Source organism: Rattus norvegicus, chromosome 1 (genome assembly GCF_021556685.1).
Source record: "Rattus norvegicus strain SHRSP/BbbUtx chromosome 1, alternate assembly SHRSP_T2T, whole genome shotgun sequence".
In the NCBI taxonomy this organism is placed as follows: domain Eukaryota; kingdom Metazoa; phylum Chordata; class Mammalia; order Rodentia; family Muridae; genus Rattus; species Rattus norvegicus.
The window spans coordinates 207,680,294-207,701,242 of record NC_141534.1 but is presented as its reverse complement, the minus strand read 5'-3'; the positions used below and the strand labels follow the sequence as shown (position 1 = coordinate 207,701,242).

Genomic DNA, 20,949 nt, shown 5'->3' with positions numbered 1-20,949 from the left:
TGGCTAACCAAGCAGCCCCTACCCCCTTACCTGGGTGCTTGGTTCTTCAGCCACAGTTTCTTCTGGTCTGCAGCATGTCCAGGCTTGCCTTTGTAAACATCTGTCTGCCAACTCAGTGTTGTCAGAATGAATGCTAGACTGAGCAGAGGAGCTTACTGGCCTGTCTCCAGGAGCCCATGTCCCTGGACACTGACCTGCAGCTCCCAGGTTTGCACGGGGTGTAACTCCAAACCCTCCAGAACACCATGGGGTGAAGTTAGGAATAAGTTGAGTCTGTCTTGCCTGATGGAGTGTATACTCATTTCCAATGTATTTCTGCCAGTGCAACATAAAATTGGCCCTACTTGGTCCTGATTTTTTTGATTATACTCTGTTCCTCCACATTCACTATGGACAGTTGGACTCACAAGACAATGGTTGGTACTGGCAACAGGTTTTGATTTTGCCTTTGATTTGATTAAGAACACATTTCGTTGAACTTTCACGGTTACCTAATTTGCAATGTAAGAGTATTTAAGATCTGTGTATGTGGAAGTCAGCCTTACCAAGAGCTCTGCCTGCTGCCTATTGCAGTCTGGTTTCTGCTCTAGCCCTAAACACTGTGCTGATGCCCCAGGCAGTGGTTTGCTGGTGAGATTCCTAAGCCATTGCTCCATTCCTGACCTTATCTCATTCACAAGGGCAGAGGGGTGACAGTATCATGTATGCCCCAGCTTAAATTCTTAGGTACAGACCCTGAGATATCCAAAACTCCAACCCAGCCCTGTAGTTTCCCTTATGGTTGAACTGTCAGGCCCTGTTGGTAGTCTGGGTGTGTCTCCCTTTCCTCTTAGGCTACTTACCCCTCATGGGGTGGGTCTGTAGAATCACTGAGGTCTAACCACATCTGTGCCCACAAAGATGTGTAGAGAACATTGCCACAAATAATAAACAGGCTTGACTTCATTTCCAAGAGTCTTGGGTTCCCACAGTAACAGACCCACCTGAAGAAGAAGCTGGAAACCAGGCCATGTTAGGAGCTTTGATTCTTAGTCAGCTCTACCTAGGGACAGAGAAGACAGAATCCAGGCCTGTACAAGGAGTCCGGTGCTTCTGGACCCCTACAGTGAGGTTCGGTAGGACCTCAAAGAATCAGTCAGATTCTTCCCTGCATGTCCCTCTCCAATGAGGCCTCAGAAACCTGGTGGAGCTGGGCAGAGCTTAGGAGTATTGGTTTGCCCTGCCTGCATCTTTCAGATGTCCAGGAAGTCAAAGGGTCCCCTTCTGAAATTTCAGACTCATAAGTCACTTCCCTTCCAAAAGTCATCTTCCTCCAGCTAGACTCCACCCAATTAACACTCCCAAAGCTCTGTCAGGGCTGAGAGGCAATCCCCCAGGACTGGGAGCTTGTAGAATTGTAGCTGCCCAAGTTGGTCCATTTACCCTCTCCAGCTCCCATTAATTTTATTCAATACCATGGGAGATCAATAGGAGACACAAAGCTACCCAGAAACCAACTGGGAGGGGCCTCTGTAACTCCAGACTGCCCTGGAGGCGAGTTGCTGCCAGCAGGGTGTTGGTATAGAGGTGTACACTTCTTGCCCCACCTTGCTCCACCCTACCCCGCCCCACAGTCCAGTGATTGGCCAGTTCTGATCAGTGGGAAGGGCTCAAAAGAAAGAAATACCAGACTAGTGATCTAGAGAGAGTACTTTGTGGAACCTCTAGCTCTAGGGTTAGTGTGCCCCAGATCGTGTCATGCTTGGCCTCTGGCTACTCAGCATCTTATGGACACCAGGTAAGTGATGATTATTTGATTTCAAGGAACCTATTCAAGGCTTGGTGGTCTGCCTAGTGGTCACTTACCGTGGTCGGGTCACCTTGCCTCCCTGAGGTTGGTCCCTGGATATGGAAAAACATAGATATGGAAAAGGTCAGAATTGCGATTTTTCAAAAGTGAAGTGTAAGAGAAATTGGCTCCTGGAGTTTTTTTCGTTGAGCTAGTTAAGGAGCAGTGATATCACTGGGCGCGGCACCCACAGGACGGCTTCCCTTGCTTGCTGTAGGAGTCCCAGGCAGCAAGGTTCGCCTGTGGGATCATGAGGGATGCATAACTCTCTAGCTAGGAAGGGGCAGAAGCTAGAGGTGCAGTGGTCCCCACTCTGTAGCAACATGGGGTCCTGCTTCCCACTGGAAGGCTTGGTTTTCCTGTCCTGGGAAGATCCTGGCTCAAGTGGTCTCTTCTCTTACCTCTGTCTTGGAGCCCTGAGGTTAAGTACTGTGCCCTTTGTCTATGCAAGAGATCAATAGGTGGTCTCTAAACTGGTCCCTCATCAGTTGTTGAGCAAGAAGTTTTCTCTTGGGAGAGAAAAGCCTGAGGGAGGGTGTGCTTTCAGCAATTAGATATGATCAGGTAACTAAGGATGAGATGGGGTCAACTTTAGATGTCTGGCAGAAGGACCAAAGATCCTATATGTGTTCTCCCTGCATAGGTCCAGACAGGCACTGGGGAGGGGTAGGGTATGTGGATGAAGTTCTTCTGGGCTCTGTGCATAGGTGCACTAAGCTCAGACAACTTGACTCTGGTGTGGTGGACCTGGTTTTAGGCAGAAAGCTCTTATCTGGGCCATGGGCCATATCCTATTGCTGGCACTGAACCTTATGGTGATTCCCCAGATAAGATATAACACTGGCTAGACACTGCTTGAGGCAAGACAGCAGCCCTTGTTGGACCTCTGACCTCTTTTCACCTGTAGCAGTAGCCCCTGGACCTTTGCCTCATGTGAAACAGTATGAGGTGGTATGGCCTCGGCGCCTAGCTGCATCCCGCTCCCGCAGAAGCCTGCCCTCCCAGTGGGTGAGTCTACCCATTAGTCCGGCAGCACAGCCTGTTTCTGTAAAAGGCCCAGCAGTCTCTGGGGCTGCCCTGTCTGTGCTTCTGGGCATGACTATGATCCTCCTATGTTCACCACTTCCTTCCTCCTGCTGCCCCCCCCACCCCCCCCCATCAGAGTCTAGGGCCCCCAAGGTAGGACCCACTCACTTCTGTGCTCCTTTCATGAGACCATTGGCCCAGTCTGGAGAAGCTTCTCACCGAGGAAAGGTACAGCGGCTTCTGCTGCCCCAGGCCACTCCCCAGTTTCAGTTGGCAGTGGTTAGCTAGATTAGCTAACAGCTGCTCACCTAAAGCTGTGTGCATGCACTGAGAACCTCTCAGCTTGGGATTTCCTGGAGCCGGGAACTGAGAACAGCCTGTAGACCTCCAGGAAGATTCCTGGCCCTGTCCTTGTTTGGATCTTCAGGAAACATCTCTGCCTAGGCTATCCTCTTTCCTGGTGTATGCTGTCCCTAGGGCGAGCTGGTCATACACATGGTGTATGAGTGAGTGAAAGGTCATAGAGTATATAGCACACACCTGCTCTGAATCTCAGGCTGGACACCATAGCCAGCTGCGGAATAGTGGTGCTGAGGCATCTGTGTACCTTGCCCACTCCGATGTTGCCCTGGACTTAGTGGCTATCTGACCATGGCTGCCACTCCTACCCTGCTTTCTCTGGGAAAGAATGTCATCATATCACCATCATCATCGTCATTGTCATCACCATCACCACCACCATCACCATCACATTATCACCCCACCATCATCATCCTTATGAACAGATGGGGAAATGGCTCAAGGGGCCATGGAGCTCTGTTTTTCTCTGCTCATCTGGGAGACTTGCTTTTCCTGTCCCTCCCAAACAGCTCAGCCTGGTCCCAGCCACCTACTTCCCTGCCTGAAAGTAATGAATCCTCAAGTCTAGGGAGGTACTGTTTGGGGCTTTCTGCTATGCAAATCCTGACCTTAAGTTGAAGTCACTCACCCTGAATCCCCATCTAGGGCTTGTACCCAGAGAGTCTGAGCTATGCTCTTGGGACCAGTGAGCAAGTTTTCACCCTGCACCTTCGAAAGAACAGGTAAGCGGATTTTGGCCCTTGGGTCAGTCTCCCAGTCCAGTGGGAAATGTGGGCTCCTGTGTGCCAGAATTCTGGCCCAGGCTCCCTAGGGTGACTGCTCCGTGTGAGGTGGAACCAGGGAACCTCAATGGTTGTCTTCCAGGGACTTGCTGGGCTCAAGCTACACAGAGACCTACTCAGCTGCCAATGGCTCTGAGGTGAAGGAGCAGCTGCACGAGCAGGTATGGTGCCAGGCCAGCCTTCCCTGGGCCAGCGAAATCAAGGCAGCAAGACTGATGACCCTCCCTCACTTCTACAGGACCATTGCCTCTACCAGGGCCATGTGGAAGGGTATGAGGGCTCAGCTGCCAGTATTAGCACCTGTGCCGGCCTCAGGTATTTACTGTAGACCCAAGCAGGAAGTCCCATTCTACAGAAGGGTAAACCAGGGCAGGGGAAAGGGGGCCTGGGGGTGAGCATCCTTTCCTGCTGTGTTTGGAAGGGTTGGGCTCTTGCTTCAGCTCCATTGGTGGTTGCCAGCCATGCCTAACCCATGCGCCTTCTTGCCTCCTGCATCTACAAGCCTGGTCATCACCCACAAGGGTGTGAGGTGGCCATTCGGAGGCAGTAGGCATGGAGCACCTGTCCTCACAGGTGGGCAGGTAGGAACAAGCTGACCACACCCTCTGTTCACCTGGCTCTCCCCCTCAGCGGCTTTTTCCGAGTCGGGTCCACTGTCCACTTGATTGAGCCTCTGGATGCTGACGAAGAGGGGCAGCATGCAGTGTACCAGGCAAAGCATCTGGAACAGAAGGCTGGGACCTGTGGGGTCAGCGAAACCAGCCTGGATAAACTAGGGCCTCGGACCTTAGAAATCTACAGGGCTCAGCCCGGGGTGAGCAGCATCATCCCTGTTGGTCAGTCCCAGACCCCATACCTGGGCATAGGCATAGCTCTCTGTAGCCCTGAAGCAAGCCTTATGCTCAGTGGGTGGGCCTGGCTCAGCCTTGTAGCTCCAGAGAAATCCCACTACACTGGAGATGCCTAGACCTTGCCTCCTAACATAGAGTTAGGCTCTGGGGTAGGTTGGGGTCAAGGCCAAAAAGGCTGATTGGCTTCTTTTCCTAGAACTGGCTAAAACCTAGAGAAATCCGCTATGTGGAGTTGTATGTGGTTGCAGACAGCCAAGAGGTAAGGATTTAGGGGCTGAGTGGGCTGGATAAATTGGGGTGAGCTTGCCAGGCCCCAGGCTAAAGGTCTTATATCCCCAGTTCCAGAAGCTGGGGACCAGAGAGGCTGTGCGTCAGCGAGTGCTGGAGGTTGTAAACCATGTGGACAAGGTGGGTTGCCCCAGGGGTGCTGACACTTGAAGAGAGGGTGCAGCTGTTTAGGCTCGAGATAGCCAATCAAGAGGTGGGGCTAGTTCAGAGCTCTATACTGAGCACAGGGCCAGTGGAGAAAGGGATGTAATGGCCCTGTCCATCCCCGGGCCTGCATGGACTCCATCCCCGGGCCTGCATGGACTCCAAGGGGCTTCTCCTCTTCTGCAGCTTTATCGGGAACTCAGTTTCCGAGTTGTCCTAGTGGGCCTGGAGATCTGGAACAAGGACAAATTCTACATCAGCCGTTATGCCAATGTCACACTGGAGAACTTCTTGTCCTGGAGGGAGCAGAACTTGCTAGGGCGGCACCCACATGACAATGTGCAACTTATCACGTGAGTGGGCGGCCGTGCCCATACACTGCAGTGAGGCAGAACCAAGCCCTAGAGAAGGTCCTCTGTACAGCCTGGCCTCCAGGGTAGGACATCCAAGCAGGGTTGTGCAGGGATGAAGAAAGGCCAGGAACCTTGTCAAGGGCATGCCTGTCTTGTCTGTTTCTAGGGGGGTTGATTTCATTGGGACCACTGTTGGACTGGCTAAGGTATCTGCCCTGTGTTCCCGTCACTCAGGAGCTGTGAATCAGGTAAAAGGGGTGGCCAAGGACATGTGGGTAGATGGTAGCAAGACAGTCCTAATGAACATGTCCTCATAGGACCACACCAGGAGCGCCATTGGTGTAGCATCTACCATGGCCCATGAGCTGGGCCACAACCTGGGCATGAACCATGATGAAAACATTCCAGGATGCTACTGTCCTATACCACGTGAGGGTGGTGGCTGCATCATGACTGAAAGCATTGGGTAAGGTCCTGTGGGGCACATTGGGTGGGAAGGGACAGACTGGCATATGGCTCTTCCTAACGTTGACATCCCTTACCCTTAGCTCCAAGTTCCCCAAGACATTCAGCAGGTGCAGCCAGGTTGACCTAGAGTCATTCGTGACAAATCACCAGACAGGCTGCCTGACCAATGTTCCAGATGTCAACCGGTTCGTGGGTGGCCCTGTGTGTGGAAACCTATTTGTGGAACGTGGAGAGCAGTGTGACTGTGGTACACCTCAGGTCTGTCTCACCTCAGCCCTGCCCCTTGTTGACCAGCTTCAGCATTAGTGTAGGAGCCTCAGTCTGAGGTTAGTCTCTCGGGTCTGGTGTTATGTGCCCATACCTCATGTGGCCCTTGGAGTCACAAGTCACTACATTTCCCTTTGAGCCCCTAATAACCTACAAAGGAGTTGGAGATAAATTGGCTGCAGCCCCTTCCCCAGTGATCACCAAAAGCCTATCCACCCTAGAGCCAGGTCTGGCTAGGGTGCAGCTGCTCACACTGTTGTCCTCCTAGGATTGTCAAAACCCCTGCTGCAATGCCACCACTTGCCAGCTGGCCAAGGGGGCAGAGTGTGCCCATGGTGCCTGTTGTCATGAATGCAAGGTAAGTGGGACTTCACCCAGGATCTACTCCAGTCAAACCGGGGGATTGGGATTCTCGTAAAGGCATCATGTGGGCCTGCCTTACAGTCAGCTTCTCTGTGGAACCAGGTGAAGCCAGCTGGTGAGCTGTGTCGTCCTATGAAGGACAAATGTGACCTGGAGGAGTTCTGTGATGGCCAGAAGCCAACATGTCCTGAAGATGCCTTCCAACAGAATGGTACCCCCTGTCCAGGGGGCTACTGCTTTGACGGGAGCTGCCCCACACTGGCACAGCAGTGCCAGGCTCTGTGGGGGCCAGGTGAGGCAGACATAGGAGGGGGGGCCAGCTTGTGGAATGTCTGTGACCTAAAGCAGACTAACTTCTCCTGGTCCCATAGGTGCCCGGGCAGCATCCGACTCCTGCTTTGCCTTTAGCATTCCTCAGGGCTGCTATGGGAGTATGTACCCTAGCAGGTAAGCATCAAGGCCAAACCGTGGGGAGCTGGATGTGGTACATCTTCAATAGCAAGGATGGTGCACAGAGACTTCCCCACAGAGGAGGCCTGCTCTGTGAGGCAGGAGGCTCTCCTGGAGTCTGCCCTGTTTCAAGACATCAACCTGAGCCCCTCATCCTTGAGGAAGGAAAGGTCCTGGGGGCTGTCTCCTGCACCACCCTCAGAGACCCCATGACACCCATGACCACAGCCTGCCCTATGTCTGCAGGATCAACCGATGTGGGGTGCTGTTCTGTGAGGGAGGCCAGAAACCTCTTGAACGTTCCTCCTGCACTTTCTCTTCCCACCATGGACTCTGCCAAGCTCTCCAGACTGACAGCAACACTAACACCTACGAGTTCGTACTCCAGGGCACCAAGTGTGAGGAGGGAAAGGTGAGCTGAGGAGCACTTGAAAGCTGTCCAGGGCTGGCGAAGATCAAGTGTGCCTGTATGAATGAGTCCCTAGTACTGTTCCGTACAAACAGTATTGGCTAGTAGAGGCATGTGCGTGCAGCCTCTGTTATGCCCTAGTCAAAACTGAAAAGCTAACCTGGCAAGTGGAGACGCCTGTCTAGAGTCCACCATACCCAAAGGGTTCCCAGGATCAGCCAGTCCAGGGCCACCTCATGTGCACATAGGCACACACACAAGTCTATAGGCATAGTCATCCTGAAGTGTGACCACACTAGCTGTCCTGAGCTTACCTTTAGATTGGGGATAAGTGGGGTAAGAATTGGGCCTAGGCCAGCTACCCAAGAGCCCCTTCCACCTTCCAGGTTTGCATGGATGGAAACTGCCAGGACCTCCGTGTATACAGATCTGAAAATTGCTCTGCTAAATGCAACAACCATGGGGTATGTGTAGCCTCGGGCTTCAGGTCGTAGTGCAACTACCGCCTGGTGCCTTTGAGCTAGGTGGCTGCCACCACTTGCCTGTGTAGTGGAACTTGTGGCAGAGAGAGCTGTGGGTATAGCAATGTGACTCAAATTAGCCTATATCCTTTTCTGATGGTATCAAGGCCTCTCCAGGGCTGAGGTAGGATAGGTGCTTTCCACTGAGCTCATTGCCACTGGACAGTGTGGTCACTGGGGAGAATTCCTTATAAGCTCAAGATTGACATATGTGGGTGGATGGAGGTGACCCCATGTGTTCTGCAACCTCCCCCACTGCCCTGTGAGGTACCTGTCCTTGAGGTCCCGCTTTCTCTCCAGGTTTGCAACCACAAGAGGGAGTGCCACTGTCACGCGGGCTGGGCCCCACCCTACTGTGCACAGCTGCTGGCAGATGTACCAGGTGAACAAGCAGCTAAGGTTTTGAGACCCACAAGAGGTGGTATTTGTGGAGTACTAGCCCTGAGGGTGGTTAGAATGGATCACATGATCTCTACTTCCCAAAGGTGACACAGGGCAGTGCCCTACTCAAAACAAGGCTAGATAGCCTTTCCCAGGCTTCCAGTGCCATTTCCCACAACCCCCACAGTGTCTTCCTTCCCAGTGGTCACTGAGTCTGCAGCTGTCCACAGCACCACAGCCTCGGGGAACTGGCGGGGCCTCAACAGTGGCACTGTGGGGCTGGGACTCGCCACTACCACGTCTTCTAACCCACTGCTGGAGAGCCAGAAGAGCTGGTGTAATGTACTGGGCCCTCTGCTGTAGTTCTCAGGCACTTGGCCATATGTGGGGTGTGGGACCCAGGACATGGTCAAGGGGGACTGAGAAGGCTGCATCTCCCAAGGGCCATCCCCAGCTCTTGATTCAACTAGTCCCCAGGCTTGGATGAACATATGGCCATGTGTCCCACAGCATCCGCGAGCCTCCCAGTCAGTGTGGTTGTGGTCTTGGTGATCCTGGTGGCTGCCGTGGTCATCGGGGCAGGCATCGTCATCTACCGAAAGGCCCCAAAACAAATCCAGAGGAGGTGAGGACTTGGTAGTTGCAACATATTTACATGTGAGACACATACTTCCTGTCCTCGGAACTTGGGAAATGGCTTTGCTGCTACTTAAGAAAGAAAAAGCATTGCTTCCGTCAGCAAGCCCAGGCAGAGGCACTTAAGGGGACTTGGGTTTCTCCAGGTGTTGGACAGGCCTAGGTGGGAAGCTCAGGAGACTCCCAGGATCACCGCCACTGCTGCTGCTGTTGCTGTCCCTCCTCCTCCTCCCCCTCCTCCTCCTCCTCCTCCCCCTCCTCCTCCTCCTCCTATTCCTCCTCTTCCTCCTCCTCTTCTTCCTCTTCCTCCTCTTCTTCCTCCTCCTCTTCCTCCTCCTTCTCCCCCTCCTCCTCCTCTTCCTCCACCTCCTCTCCCTCTTCCTCCTCCTCCCCCTCCTCCTCCCCCTCCTTCTCCCCTCCTCTTCCTCTTCCTCCTCTTCCTCCTCCTCTTCCTCCACTTCCTCCTCCTCCTCTTCCTCCTCTTCCTCCTCCTCTTCTTCCTCCTCCTCTTCCTCCTCTTCCTCCTCCTCTTCTTCCTCCTCCTCCTCCTCCTCCTCTTCCTCTTCCTTCTCCTCCTCCTCTTCCTCCTCTTCCTCCTCCTCCCCCTCCTCCTCCCCCTCCTTCTCCCCTCCTCCTCCTCTTCCTCCTCTTCCTCCTCTTCTTCTTCCTCCTTCTCCTCCTCCTCCTCTTCCTCCTCTTCCTCCTCTTCTTCTTCCTCCTTCTCCTCCTCCTCCTCTTCCTCCTCTTCCTCCTCCTCTTCTTCCTCCTTCTCCTCCTCCTCTTCCTCTTCCTTCTCCTCCTCTTCTTCCTCCTTCTCCTCCTCCTCCTCCTCTTCCTCTTCCTTCTCCTCCTCCTCTTCCTCCTCCTCTTCCTCCTCCTCTTCTTCCTCCTCCTTTTCCTTTTCCTCCTCTTCCTCTTCCTCCTCTTCCTCCTCCTCTTCTTCCTCCTCCTTCTCCTCCTCCTCCTCCTCTTCCTCCTCTCCCTCTTCCTCCACCTCCTCCCCCTTCTCCTCCTCCTCCCCCACCTCCTCTTCCTCCTCCTCCTCATTACCATCACCATCATCATCTTCCTCTTCCTTTTCCTTCCCTTCTTCCTCTCCCTCCTCTCCCTTCTCTTTCTCCTCCTCTTCCTCCTCCTCTTCAAGGCTATAAATGGAACAGCGAGAGCAACAGATAGGTGTATGATAAATCCAGAGCTGAGATAACCTCTCTACCCTTAGCCATGGCCACATATGCCCCATTAGGTTTCCACTGTGCCCTGCACCAAGATCTTGACCTCCAAGCTGACTGCCAAAGGACAGCTTTTCCCAGGTCCTCCAAGCCCCTCCTAGCATAGCTGTCAAGAGACTTGTTTCTTGACCTCCTATGCTCACACATGTGCCTGAGACTACAGTTAGCATCATATGTCAGTGTGCCAGGCAGAGATGCCAGGCTGACTTGGGAGGCATGCCCGGCAGTCCTGGATCCTCTGAGAAGTGACTCTACCATTGCTTGTCTCTCTTCATCCCCAGGAGTGTGGCACCCAAGCCTACCTCAGGGCTCTCCAACCCCCTATTCTACACAGGGGACAGCAGCCTGCCAGCTAAGAGCAGGCCTCCAGACCCTCCTGAGATGGTTTCTACCAACCAACCCCCAAGACCTATAGTGAAACCAAAGAGGCCTCCCCCTGCAGTAAGTACTATCCTCTGGCAGGTTCATGGGGCTGCAATGGGGGACACTCAGGCTCTCCATCCCTCCACCCCAGAGTGTGACCCATTAGGGATAGTGAAGGCTTTTTGTGCAAATTAACTCATGAGCTATGCAGTAGCCTGGAGCCTCAAGAAGCTTTACAATTGCTCCAAGGGAGGGTGAAGGAGTAAGTCAAGACTTATTGTCTAAGGATCTGTATTTGGAGTCTGGGTTTAAACTTATGGGTGTGAGTGCTTTCAGACCTCAGCTGTGAGAAGAGAATGCCCTTGCTGCTCCGTAAGTGTGATAATGTAGCTGAAGCGTGGGATGCTAGGCCAGGGTGAGCAGGAAATGGGGAGGGGTACCATTTGGGAAATGTAAGAGCCTTGGATCCAAAAGCAGGGGACCTGGTGGGCATGGGTTGGGGCCTTAGCACTGATTCTTGGGCTCAGGCACACATCTCTGTCCCCTCAAGCCTCCAGGTGCCATGTCCAGTCCACCGCTCCCAGTTCCTGTTTATGCCCCAAAGGCACCAAACCAGGTAAGCCTTGGGAAACAGTCAGATGTATTCCAGAGACATGGAAACCTCTTGGGAGGTGGTATCTGGTGACTGATTCTGTGGACCTGGAGCCCTAAGGAAACAACTGCTCTACAGACAAAGTTGTTAGCCCTGCCTAGTCAGGATATTAAATTGAACCTAAGGGTTGATTCAGAGAGCCTGGAAGGGAAAAGGTACTACCCTACTCCCCAGCCCTGAACTGGACCAGTCTTTGGATCCTAATTCTTTTTTTCCCAACAGCTTAGACCTGATCCTCCCACCAAGCCTCTCCCAAAGCTAAAACCCAAGCAGGTAAGGGGACAGCTTTGACTATGAAGAGACCTTCCCCTCCTGCAAGTCTGTAGGCCCTTTATTCCGGAGAGCAGCCTCCTATGCTTTCCCTTGGGAGGAGGCTACAGGGATTTGGAAGGTCTCAAAACACCACTAACTAAAGCTTTGAAAGTAATGATTCATTTACTCTTTCCTACCCACAGTGTTGGAGTCCTTCCCAGCAGGGTTCCTTGGGGTTCCAGGTAAACTGGAACCCTTTTCTTAGTCCTAAAAGTGGGCTCCTACTTCTGAGTACCCATGAGCATTACTGTAGTCTTAGCCCTCCGTGCATACTCCGGGGTCATAGCTGTGATGCTGGAGAACTTGTATATGTGTGTGCGTGCATGCATGTCTGGCCAGGGACTAATTTTAGACTTACATAAGGGCTGAAAATCCTTTAATCCCAAAACTTGGAAGGCAGAGACAGTTGAATCTCTGAATTCAAGGCCAGCCTGGTCTACAGAGTGAGTCCAAGATAGCCAGGAATATACAGAAAAACCCTGTCTAAAACAAATTAAAACAAAAAGAAACAAACCAAGGAAAAGAAAAAAAAGAAAGAAAGAAATTTCCATCCTAGGCACAGTCCCAACTGGCAGAATGAGGGCATTCTAGGCAAGGACTCTTTAGCTCCTTTGAAGCTAGATGAGGAGGAAGGTCAAAATGTGTTTAAAACCTACCAATACCAGGTTACCATCCTCTCTAAGAATGCAGACATGTAATGTCTTTTCATAGTTAATTCTTTCCTTTTGAGTTTCTAAAGACCCATGTTCTAAAAACTCAGGAGCCTTCAGGGTAATGTGTGGGATACTGGTGAGGCTGCAAGGTAATGGGCTGGGACAGCTAGCCAAGAGGAGCTCTGCCACGTTCAGGTTTTATCTTCTGAATGGTGAGGCCATGCAGAGGTTTCCTACTGAGCTGTGTGAAGACAGAAGCCTTCAGGACTAGGCTGGAGCTGAGAAGGACAGCCTTAGAAGGATGAAGCTGAGGGCAGTGCTTGGCCTGCTTAGGAGATGCTTGCCATTAGCTGTGTCTGGTTCCTACCAGGTCAAGCCAACCTTTGCACCCCCAACACCACCAGTCAAGCCTGGGACCGGAGGGACTGTGCCTGGAGTGACTCAGGTGAGCCCCAGAGGGAGGGTCCATCTCACAGGAAACATCCTGCTGATTGTGGCACTGTTCTTCAGGGTGGGTGGCTGCTTTTGTTTTCTTAGCTGGTAAGTTTTGGTGTCATCTGAAAAGAAAATGGGACAATCCTTAATGACAGGCTTGATGTCTGCTGTATCATCTGCCAGAACTTTCCAGTGCTTGCGGCTTTCAGGGACTATCGAGTTTTCTCTTTTCTATGGCTAGTCTGCACTATACATGAAATGTTAGTGCAGTCATCTTGTGTGTGTGGGGGGGGGGCATTCTGTTGTTAGGGGAAGTGGAAGTCTACATTTAAAGAACTGTCTATGGGAATCTTCAGCTGTACCTCTCTCTTATCAGATCCTCTTTAATATCAATTTCCTTTTTTCTTAGCAGGGAGCTGGTGGGTCAAAGGTTGCTCTGAAGGTCCCCATCCAGAAAAGGTGACCAGCTAGGGCACCCCAGGGCCATCGTAGTCTTGTGGAAGTTTGGAGATACCACTGTTCCTCTAAACGAGCTTCTTCAGCAACAGCCCCCGCCCAGGCTGGACCTGCATACAGTGTTCCTACCTCAGGAATAATCTCTCTCTCTGTGGCTCTTGCTGTTCAGCTGCCCTCCTGAACCAGTATCCATTCTCTCACTGGCCTTGGCCAGCTTAGACCTTATGTCTATGTGTGCTAGTTGCTCGGCAGGGCCAGCATCGCCTGCAGTGAGCGTGAGCAAATCTGTCTTTCTCTGGGTGGACAGAATGCCAGGAGTCCCCTCCCAGCAACTTCTGCACCAGCCCTCACACAGTGACCCCTCCCCAAGGCACAGTTCCTATATCTTCATCCCACTCATGTATGAGACTTAGGAAGGAAAAGCCGACGACGTTCTTGGGGTGTTGGGACAGAAGTTGCCGTCATTTCCGGGTTGAAAGAGAATAGTTGTTGAAACTATGACTAAACACTATTCATTAATAAAGATTCTATTTTATCAGTAAATTATAGATCACATTCTAAAGGGCAGTTTGTTTTTATTTCACCAGCTCAAACTATTTCACCCACCATCTCCCTTAATTTTTAACCATCCACCTTAATTCAGCCGGGTCTTTGAACCTGGAGGAGGACCAATCCTACCAGAGATCAAGGGAGGGCTAGGCGCGGTTAGGGCCCCGCCCCTTCCGGCTGTGCCTGGTCTCCCAGCAACGGTCCAAACCCACAAGGTTTCTTCCACTGCGTTTCGCTGCTGCAGACCCACTCCTCTGCCATGCTTAGTGCTTCCAAGCAGAGCTCTGCTACGTTCCTGCCAACGCCTGGAGATATTCACAACCTCTGCGCCTGGCTGGACCGGCTCCCACTCAGCCGCCCCAAGCGCCACTTGGCTCGGGACTTCAGTGATGGTGGTGCGAGTGAGGGCAAGGCGCTATGGGGAGGATGATGAAGAGGACTGACTCAAAGCTGAGGGCCACCCTTGCGTCCAGTCCCTTAGTACGGGTGTGGGTGTTAGGGGAACGGAGCGGTTCTTGAGTCCAAACTCGTGCTCCTTAGGAAAGGTAGTAGCAAACATGGCCTCCTGTGGCTCTTCCAGCTCCTCCTGGGCTCTCACGCTGTATTAGCTCTCCAGGCCATCCTACCACTTGGTCTGTCCTGGAGTCTAGGTACGGTGCCGAAGGCTCGGGGACAATCATGGGCTCCCCAGGACAAGCTCGCGTCCTTCCCACTCCATTCCACGCATGTGGTCAGGGATTACAGCTGCAACCCAGGGTCTTAGCGGGCAAGCCAAGCTCACCTCGCGTTCCCACAGTGCTGGTGGCCGAGATTGTGAAGCACTTCCGCCCTCGGCTGGTGGACTTGCACAGCTACATCCCAGCCTGCAGTACAGACCAGAAGCTGAGCAACTGGAGCCTTCTCAACAGGCAAGGCCTGGGAGCTCAGCCCACCTAGATTGACCCAGGGATGCTCTGGCCAGCTGTGGGTCTCTGACTGCCTCACTGTGGGTCCTTGCCTACAGAAAAGCACCACGACCAGAGTTCCTGGGAGTTCCTTGCTAGGGCAGCCTACCAGCTAACTTGTTCCCTTACAGATCAGTGGAGGCACGCTTTACTTCACCTCCCAAAATGTCCTCAGACAAGTCTCCACCTGTATGTTTGGTGTGATAAGTAATATCAAGAACACTCAGTCAGAGTAGGGCAGACATGTCCGATGTAGTGCCATCAGTGAGGGCCCTCAGGAAGTGCCTGAGCAGAGCAAGGTGGAGAACATGTGTGGGCACCCAGGATGCTGTATGCGGGAAGTCAGAGCCCCCAAAAGACTAACTCAGATTGAAATAGAAGCAGTGCAGGGCTCAGGCCCAGGTACAGTCTCATGGGCTTATGTTTTTGATACTGTTGAGTTGTATCAACAGGACTTAACAGAGGGTCAGCCATCAGAGAGATGAGAATGAGTGGAGAAAACATGCCCTGATAGGGCATTCTGTGATCTCCTGAGACAGCCCCAAAGGTCAGGAATGAGATAGGCGTGCCCCACTTGAGTGCAGAGCAAAATAGAGGCTCTCTGAGAAAGCTAGATGTTGCCCAGTGGCTAGAAGGCATTGCAGGGAGGACTGAACTTGAGGGAGGGCTCAACTCCCAGCCCTTGACAGTACTGCTTTGAGAGTGTACCCCTACCTTCTTTGTAGGAAAGTCTTTCGAAAGCTACACTTGTGTATCTCAGACAATGATATCCAAAGGGTGGTATCCAACAGGCCTGGAGTTATCGAATCTATCCTATGTGCACTGAGGGAGAAGATGGAGGCCAGGACTGTTCAGGTAGGCTCAACTGGTACAGCCATAAGTGTCTGCACATCAATCCAGCCTGCAAGTCTACTGTATCTTCAGCCCTTAGCACACAGTCAGATAATCTGTCTGTGTGAGAATAAAACAGAGAAATGAATGTCCCTGTGGTCCAGAAAGAAATGAAGTCCATACACGAGGCTACAGTCCTCATTTACACTCATTCCTGATTTTCCTGCTGTCTGAGAGCTTCCCAGCCCCTCATCTCCTTCCTAGCCTGATCCACCTACCCTGGGGCAGTGAAAACACCTACGAGTTGCTCCAACTACAACCAACCCAAGCCCTTCCCACTCTTCTCCATTTTACACAATAACCCCACCCAGAGTACACGCAGACCAGACATATCCAGACCAGCTACACTTCACTTCCCAACTTTTGTGCTTTGCAGGACCCAGGACACTCTGGTGTGGATGCTGTCCAACCTTGGGGGGAGCTTACCTCCCACCCACATACCACTAAGATTCAAGATCCCAATGTGGATAATTGCAGCCTGTCAGAGCCCCTCTGGGACTTCTGCAGAGAAGATCACTACATTCCTGAAAGCTGGGCGCATGATGATCTTGAGCTCCCAAACCTTCACAAGAAGGCAGGTATGCGCAGGTGCACCCTGGGCCCAGAGGGGCTAGTGGGCTTCTAAGGAAGGCCTAGTACTTAGGGTCCTGGCTCCATCAATACCCAGAGAGCAACCATCCAAGGGGGAACCTGTGAACTACGCAGGGAAGCCATTATTCAAACAAGAGGAACATTCCTGAGGTTTCCAGGGCTATGCAAAGGGCCCTGACACCAGGATAGGACCAAGTCCTTCCTTGATAACTTCTGAGTCTGCTTTACCGGCTATGGATCATGTCCCCTCCCCTCATCCATATGTCCTGTCACTAGTGGGTGCCTATCAGAAGCAGGGTCCTGAGCTGATGGTGTCTATTTGTCACACAGGCCTACAGAGCCCTCCAGCCCCCTCCAGCACGAAGATCCTTCAGAATCAAAGGGATTTGGAGAAAATGGGCTGCTGTGCTTGCAGAGGGTGGACCTTTATCTCTCAAATTCTCCCTGCCCACCTCCTTATGACCCCTATCCTGGATTAAAGGTCAGTGTTTACCTTTCAGGGACTCAATTGAAGGGCTCTGGGATCACGTGGTCAGCATCCAGCAGCAGCTGGAGGATAAGGAGCAAGCACTAGCCATTCTGCAGGAGACAGTCAAGGTATGGTCCTATGGGGCATCCCTGCTTCCTAGACATTCTGAGCTGCAAGGATGCAGAGGGACCCACTGCCTCAGTTCCCCACTCCTTGGCTGAGTTTCTGCAGAGCGGGCACTGACCCAGTGAGGGCTGTATGGGGAGTGCAAGGCTCTGACCAGAGAGAGTCAATGTTCTTTAGGCATTCTTTAGATTCTTTAGAAATTAGTGACCTAGCAGTGATGGCTCAAGGCTTGAATACTAGCAGAGGTGGGATTAATCTCAGAATCTCTGTGAGTTTGAGTCTTGCCTGGGCTACAGAGTGAGTCCCAGGACAGCCAAAGCTACACAGACAAACCCTGTCTTGAAAACTTGAAGAAGAAAAAAAAAAAACCCAAGGAAAGAAAACAGTCTGTGAGCCATTTCAGTCCTTCTCAGAGGCAGGAAAGATATGGTGGGTCCCTAATGTGCTCACCACCTGCCTCAGTGGTCTGTCCATACCAGACCCAAGTGCAGCTCAGGAATATAAGATGGCAGTGTGGTCTGGGGCCCATCTCAGGAAGCAGGTGCTGGGCGGACACTTGAAAGCAGGTAGAGTGGGATGCTGGCTGGAGACCCTCCTGCCTGCCCCCCACTAGCCTGAACTGGGCCTTGTCTTTCTCTTCATCTCCAAAAGCCAGGGCCCTCGAAACAACCCACCCGGGATCCTTGTGAACCATTTAGATGTGCACACCTGGTTTCGATGCACATCTGGTTCTATGGAACATACTTAGCTCTGCAGTGCACACCCGGCTCTGTGATACACAGCGTATTCTGTAGTGCACACCCGGTTCTTTGGTGTGTGCCTGGTTGTGTGGTCCATGCCTAGCTCTCTGACAGACATTTGGTTCTGCAGGCACGTCCCTGCCCTTGCACTGTCCCTTCCCTCTCCCTTTATCCTGGGGACACAAAAGAGCTAAGACAATAGGGAAGAATGGAGACTCTGCACCAATAGCCACAGGTCACAGGGGCTACCGGAAATTGCAGTGCCATCTCAGTTCCTGGTATGCACCCAAATCTTGACGAGTTATCTTCTTGTGAAAACAGGAAAGTGATGTGATATTATTGTGGCTTTGGACTTACAGAGCAGAAGTAGAGAGGAAGCAGTAAGGAGAACTGAAGTTGTTGCCTCCATCCACCCCGCTTGTTCACAGCGCAGCTCTCCCCACTGTTGCCCCAGCTCCTATGCTGGCCAAGGGAACTGTAACTTTTCACTGGAGACCCAGAGAGCAAACAGACCCACCTGCCACCTCAAGTTGACACTCACACAGCTTGCCATTTAAGGGTCGAATACCACTTGTAAATTGTCACAAAGTGAGACACGAAACTGGAGGAATTTGTTGTGATAGACAGGATGTTATCAAGCCTGTGGCTGGGCCCCATGGGATGGAATCCATTGCTGGATCTAGCCATATAGCTCCCTGGCTTTCTGATTTGAATGAAGAGTAGTGAGTGGAAAGGTGTCCAGAACACGGGCTTTACATACTGCCTGTGAACGCAGCATCACGCTCCACAGGTCCAGGGAGAGACATTGTCTTTCATTGTCTGCTGTGAGGCTGGCTCCCCACCCTGATCTACATGCCTTCCTTCATACTACATGGGGATGAGACAGATCCAGTTTTTCTGCTTGAGGAGCACGGTGGGAATCTTGGTTTCTGATGGGAGAAAGTTTGGGAAAAGGTCATCCTTGAAGTAGGCATGGAGGGACCACAGATGCCCCAGTTGTGCTGAGGAGAACTGCTCAAGCTGCACCTCTCTCTCTCTCTCTCTCTCTCTCTCTCTCTCTCTCTCTCTCTCTCTCTTTCTCTCTCTCTCTCTTTTGTGAGGCTGAGTCTTGCTAACTAGCCAGAGTAGCCTGAAGTTTCAGTGATCCTGTCTGATCCTCAGGGATCCTCTGCCTCCCTGGGACTAGGATTGTAGGTGTGTGTTACCATTCCTGGCTTTAGCAGCCCCATGTTCATTCACTTATGTTTTAATTTAATTAAAAAAAATTATGTGTAGCTGGGCATGGTGACACGTGTCCTTAATTCCAGGATCAGAGGTAGAGGCAGGAGGATCTCTGTGAGTTCAAAGCTGGCTTGGTCTACATAGAAAGTTCCAAGACAGCCAGGACTACATAGACAGAGTATCAAGAAAACGTTGTTGTTTTTTAATTTGTGTACATCTGGGTATGTGCAGATGCCCATGGAGACCAGATGCATTAGACTCTCCTGGAGCTGGAGTTGCTGGTGCTTGTTAGCTGCCTGATGTGGGTGGTAGAAAGCAAACTCTGAACTTCTCCGAGAGATTACCAGTACATACACACTCTCCCCACCAACACCCTTCTTAATTTTTTAAAGACAGGGTCTCTCTACATAGCTCTGGCTGTCCTTGAACTCACTATGTACACCAGGCTGGCCTCAAACTCAGAGTTTGTACCGGGATGAAAGGCATGCGCCACCAAACCTAACAAGAGTATGCACTCCTAACCTTAACTACTGAGCTATCTCCACCCCTCCCCCTATACACACACACACACACACACACACACACACACTTCTTGAGTCATCAACTTTTGGAAGTACATGTTAACAGACAGCACAGCAGCCACATATCTACCCATCATCTGCTGCTTCTGCAAATATGCCCTGAGTAACTCTCCAACTAGGTGCTTGGCTCACAGCAAAGGCTCAGTCCCTCTGCAGCCCTGCCCTGCCCTGCCCTGCCCTGCCCTGCCCTGCCCTGCCCTGCCCTGCCCTGCCCTGCCCTGCACTGCATTTGGCCTTTCTGGCTGAAACAGGGAATCAGGCAGGAGGCCTGGGTTCCAGCAGGGAACAGGAGGAGAAAACCCAGCCCTCCACAGCCTGCCAACCCTGTGAGCTCCTTGGGTCCAGGTCCTCCCAAAGGGCCTGTGGTCCTGTCCTGAACCACGAGACCTGGAACTGTACACTCATTTCCTAGAGGGTAGAGTTGCTGGAGGCCTGGCTGGCAGCTAGACGGACTTCTTTAGTTACTTTTAGACTTGTGTGCTCTCTGAAGATTTTGCAGATGAAGGTGATGAGGTTGGAGCATCTGGTACAGCTGAAGGACCAACGGATCTGGGAGCTGATGAGAACTGGCCCGGAGGAGCATCAGATCTGGAGGAGCCCCCATCCAGAGTCATTCAGACCTTGATCCTGAGCCCAACTGGAGCTTCTCACTGGTCATGCAGCCTCAAAGTGAGATGTGAGGTGCGGAGGCCGAGCACCTTGGGGCCAGAGACAAGTTTGGACAGTTTTGAGCTTGGTTCTCCCAATCCCCCAGTATCTTGTCATCATCATCGATTTGCTGCATTTGTGAGCTCAAAGTCCTGGTCTGTGCAGTGCCTCAGGGTCGCCTTGGAGGGTAGGTGGGAACTTTTAACCATGTACTACCCTGAAGTTTTGTAGAGATTCCACCGATAGGGACCCCTGGAAGATTTTGCAGGCCTGAGCCTGCTGGGCTTTTCCACTGCTGGGGGACACAGAGAGGAAAGTTGCTGGATAGGCAGGAGGAGAGGATGCCACACCCCTTCTAAGGTGGCCTGGTAACCTACTTTGCCCTGAAGATTTGGTGAGCCAGGTGGTATAGATGTTGGGTTTCAAGACCTGGATGCTGCTGCTAGCCTCTGGGACATCCTCAGCCTTCTGGACACCAACCACATCTGCAGACAGGGATTGGGGTGCATGTCTGCTACACAGCTGTCTTGCTTCTATATCCAGATGGAACTTAGATGGGAGCCTCCTCTGCTTCCTCATAGCCACCACTCTCCCTGGAGTCAACCCTCTCTGTGCCTATAGGCCATGGCTGGCTCCTGAAGGCTCTCAGGAAGTAGGAGCAGGCAGTTTCCGTCATGAGTCAGAAGTCACTCACTAGCCGCAGGTCCTACCACCCGTTCTACTCTGACTCACTTTTCAGAGTTCCAGTCAGTAAGGCAGTGTCCCAGTGTCTAGCTCTGTCAGCACTGATCCCTGTGGTCAGCTGATTGTGAAAGCTTTGTTCCAGGCTGAAGCAGGGGACCTCCAGGAGAGTAGCCCTACTGTCTTCCATTAGTCCGAGCCAAAGTTCACCGCAGAGGGGGACACTTCTGTTGCATGGGGCATGGATAGGTGTCCAAGACAGAATCCTTCCCTAAATGACT

At 52.2% G+C, this 20,949-nt stretch overlaps 2 protein-coding genes across 22 annotated transcripts; both read left to right on the top strand.

The window, feature by feature from the left end:
* The first annotated feature begins 1,689 nt into the window (after positions 1 to 1,689).
* Positions 1,690 to 13,782, top strand: Adam8 (ADAM metallopeptidase domain 8). Of its 18 annotated transcripts, none has more exons than XR_015636628.1 (25): positions 1,690 to 1,777; positions 2,736 to 2,836; positions 3,860 to 3,936; positions 4,079 to 4,157; positions 4,235 to 4,311; positions 4,627 to 4,810; positions 5,044 to 5,106; positions 5,187 to 5,255; positions 5,466 to 5,632; positions 5,799 to 5,880; positions 5,950 to 6,098; positions 6,181 to 6,358; positions 6,636 to 6,725; positions 6,833 to 7,022; positions 7,102 to 7,177; positions 7,427 to 7,592; positions 7,976 to 8,053; positions 8,411 to 8,492; positions 8,694 to 8,828; positions 9,002 to 9,116; positions 10,638 to 10,797; positions 11,270 to 11,335; positions 11,594 to 11,644; positions 12,532 to 12,781; positions 13,184 to 13,782. XR_015636628.1 is itself a non-coding variant. In XM_087583199.1 (25 exons), exons 1-25 carry the CDS (start codon positions 1,738 to 1,740, stop codon positions 13,232 to 13,234), a joined length of 2,598 nt encoding a protein of 865 aa, XP_087439325.1. In that variant the 5' UTR covers positions 1,690 to 1,737; the 3' UTR covers positions 13,235 to 13,782.
* Positions 13,766 to 20,136, top strand: LOC103691261 (sperm flagellar protein 1-like). 4 transcript variants are annotated; one of them, XM_087608171.1, is made up of 7 exons: positions 13,794 to 14,171; positions 14,573 to 14,684; positions 15,446 to 15,575; positions 15,988 to 16,189; positions 16,533 to 16,620; positions 16,703 to 16,799; positions 19,830 to 20,136. In XM_087608171.1, the coding sequence occupies exons 1-7, from the start codon at positions 14,036 to 14,038 to the stop codon at positions 19,962 to 19,964; spliced, it is 900 nt and encodes a 299-aa protein (XP_087464297.1). In that variant the 5' UTR covers positions 13,794 to 14,035; the 3' UTR covers positions 19,965 to 20,136. The 4 variants fall into 4 exon arrangements, with proteins under 4 accessions (XP_087464299.1, XP_087464297.1, XP_087464304.1 ...); XM_087608178.1 differs by having other exon boundaries at positions 13,945 to 14,171; positions 15,988 to 16,185; positions 19,830 to 20,129; XM_087608173.1 differs by lacking the exon at positions 16,533 to 16,620 and having other exon boundaries at positions 13,766 to 14,171.
* The last annotated feature ends 813 nt before the right edge of the window (positions 20,137 to 20,949 follow it).

Excerpts from the sequence above, each read along its gene's own strand:
- Adam8 (XM_087583180.1), top strand. The coding sequence starts at position 1,738 with ATGCTTGGCCTCTGGCTACTCAGCATCTTATGGACACCAG. Across the intron at positions 1,778-2,735 it reads CAGCATCTTATGGACACCAG|CAGTAGCCCCTGGACCTTTG; the intron begins GTAAGTGATGAT and ends TTTCACCTGTAG. Across the intron at positions 4,312-4,626 it reads AGCACCTGTGCCGGCCTCAG|CGGCTTTTTCCGAGTCGGGT; the intron begins GTATTTACTGTA and ends TCTCCCCCTCAG.
- LOC103691261 (XM_087608171.1), top strand. The coding sequence starts at position 14,036 with ATGCTTAGTGCTTCCAAGCAGAGCTCTGCTACGTTCCTGCCAACGCCT. Across the intron at positions 16,621-16,702 it reads GGCTGCTGTGCTTGCAGAGG|GGACTCAATTGAAGGGCTCT; the intron begins GTGGACCTTTAT and ends TTTACCTTTCAG. Across the intron at positions 16,800-19,829 it reads TTCTGCAGGAGACAGTCAAG|ATTTTGCAGATGAAGGTGAT; the intron begins GTATGGTCCTAT and ends TGCTCTCTGAAG.